The following is a 2,383-nucleotide window of genomic DNA, read 5'->3' as shown; positions in this document are numbered from 1 at the left end:
CCTGATGGAGAGCGTATTTGGCTGGGTCGTGAGTGGATCAGCATCTACATCTCAGCCAGCAACATCCAATACTTTTCACACTTCATCCGTGGTGTGTATGGTTTCACTAGAAGAATCAATAGAGCGTTTCTGGAAAGTAGAAGAACTACAGGTTAACGATGGCTATTCTCCTGAGGATCGCAAATGTGAGCAATTTTACAAGGATACAACACAGCGAGATGAAGCTGGTCGTTATATGGTATGCTTACCTAAACAAGCAGACTTCGATGTTAAGCTTGGCCTTTCGAAGGCAGCAGCATTAAGGCGGTTTAGTTTGTTAGAAAGGAGGTTAGAACGAGATCCAAACGTAAAAGCGGCGTACCATGACTTCATGCGTGAGTATCTGGAGCTTGGGCACATGTCACGCATAAAAAATCCCTCCGACGACGAACGCGCGTATTATCTGCCTCACCATCCCGTGTTTAAAGCCGCTAGCTCCACAACAAAGGTTCGCGTGGTATTTGATGGTTCAGCTAAGACGTCCACCGGCTTTTCGCTAAACGAGGCGTTATGCGTCGGCCCTGTCGTGCAGGACGATCTGCTCGACATAATTTTGCGCTTCCGCACATATAAGGTAGCCGTTGTTGGAGATATTGCGAAAATGTATCGACAAGTATTGCTCCATCCTAACGACCGGAAATTTGTACGCATTTGCTTTCGATTTTCGCCTCACTCGCCAATCGAATATTTTGAGCTGAATACGGTTACTTATGGCTTAGCCCCCTCATCATTCTTGGCAACCAGAACATTGCTGCAGCTGGCAAACGATGAGGGCGCCTCTTGTCCCAATGCTGCAGCTGCTTTGAAAGCTAACTTCTACGTTGACGATTTCATCGGTGGTGCTGATTCCATCGGAAATGCTCGCCAGTTGCGAATCGAGCTTTCTCAATTGCTCGCCAAAGGCGGCTTCGAGCTGCGAAAGTGGACATCCAATCAGCTCGAGGTGCTCGCCGGTTTAAATGCGGATCAAATCGGCACACAGTCAGCGCGGCAATTCTTACCACACGAGACGGTAAAGGCTCTTGGTGTTTCATGGGAGCCAGAGCATGACGTTTTATCCTTCGAATCCGCAATATCCAGTGATGTGTCCATTCCGACAAAGCGATCCATTCTATCCAACGTAGCTCGCATGTTCGATCCGCTGGGCCTGATCTCCCCGATTGTCATTCGGGCCAAGATGATGATGCAGGAATTATGGTTGCAGAAAGCTGGTTGGGACGAGTATGTTCCAGATACTATCTGTAAGAAATGGAAAACAATACAAGAGGATTGGCAACTCATCTCTAAATTCAAGGTTAGTCGTTATGCGCTTCTACCTGGTGCGCGTATTCAGCTACATACCTTCTGTGATGCATCGGAGGCAGCATATGGAGCCTGCATTTATGCGCGTTGTGAAGGCGAAGGTGGGCAGATTCGCATAACGTTGCTTTCTTCCAAATCGCGTGTGGCACCGCTCAAGCGCGTCACACTACCCCGCCTTGAACCATGCGCTGCGGTATTAGGAGCACACCTGCATCACCGAGTAAAGAAGGCGATGGGGACCAACGTTGCAGAATCTTTCTTTTGGTCGGATTCCACCATCACCTTAACCTGGATCAGCGCCACACCCAACACATGGGCAACGTTTGTGGCTAACCGGGTATCTGAAGCGCAGCATTACTCACACCCGCGGCAGTGGAGACATGTACCCGGCGCGTCTAATCCTGCTGACCTGGTTTCACGAGGCATGTCAGCCGCTGATTTCCTGAAAAGCAAACTGTGGAGCTTCGGTCCGGATTGGCTATCTTTGCCCGCTTCCATCTGGCCCAACTCTAACCCGGAACCAGCCAACGAAACGAATCTAGAGATTCGCCAGGTGAGTGCTGCCGTTGTAAACACAACCACTAATCACCCTTGGTTTGCGTTGTGTTCTAGCTACAAGCGATTGCTGCGTATCGTATCATACTGCATTCGCTTCACACGTAACGCTAAGGAAAAGGCACGCACTCAGCGAACAGCAGCACAGCACCCCGCACCTTTAATCGTCACACCCGAGTACATGGAAACAGCAAACACTGTGTTAAGCCGCCTAGCACAGCAGGATGCATTTTCAGCTGAACTCGGGCAGCTCAAAAAGGGAAACGAAGTCATGAGGCAATCACCTTTACGTGCACTAAGTCCATTCCTTGACGAACAAGGGATCATCCGTGTAGGTGGACGTTTACGACTATCTCAACTTCCCTACCAAGCGAAGCATCCTGTTTTGCTTCCCAAGAAACATCCGTTCGCGCAATTGATCGCAAAGTATCAACACGAGGAGCTTCGTCATGGAGGAGGAAGGCTGCTCCTATCTCGAATTCGCGAA

The 2,383-nt window shown here is 49.6% G+C and overlaps 1 protein-coding gene across 1 annotated transcript; it reads right to left on the bottom strand.

Annotated features, from left to right (window-relative positions):
* Positions 1-473: 473 nt before the first annotated feature.
* LOC120948064 (uncharacterized) lies at positions 474-1,674 on the bottom strand. The gene is made up of 2 exons (XM_040364042.2): positions 1,381-1,674; positions 474-1,278 (listed from the first exon to the last, which is right to left on the bottom strand). Exons 1-2 carry the CDS (start codon positions 1,417-1,419, stop codon positions 1,006-1,008), a joined length of 312 nt encoding a protein of 103 aa, XP_040219976.1. The 5' UTR covers positions 1,420-1,674; the 3' UTR covers positions 474-1,005.
* Between the last annotated feature and the right edge of the window lie 709 nt (positions 1,675-2,383).

The sequence above is a fragment of the Anopheles coluzzii genome, chromosome 2 (assembly GCF_943734685.1).
Source record: "Anopheles coluzzii chromosome 2, AcolN3, whole genome shotgun sequence".
Taxonomy (NCBI): Eukaryota; Metazoa; Arthropoda; class Insecta; order Diptera; family Culicidae; genus Anopheles; species Anopheles coluzzii.
This window is presented reverse-complemented; position numbering and strand designations above follow the sequence as displayed.

What these genes read in the sequence shown, in the direction of transcription:
- LOC120948064 (XM_040364042.2), bottom strand. Translation starts at nt 1,419, where the DNA reads ATGCAGGCTCCATATGCTGCCTCCGATGCATCACAGAAG. An exon ending in CCTCCGATGCATCACAGAAG is followed by an intron (nt 1,279 to 1,380) that starts GTATGTAGCTGA and finishes CATTTCTTACAG; the next exon opens with ATAGTATCTGGAACATACTC.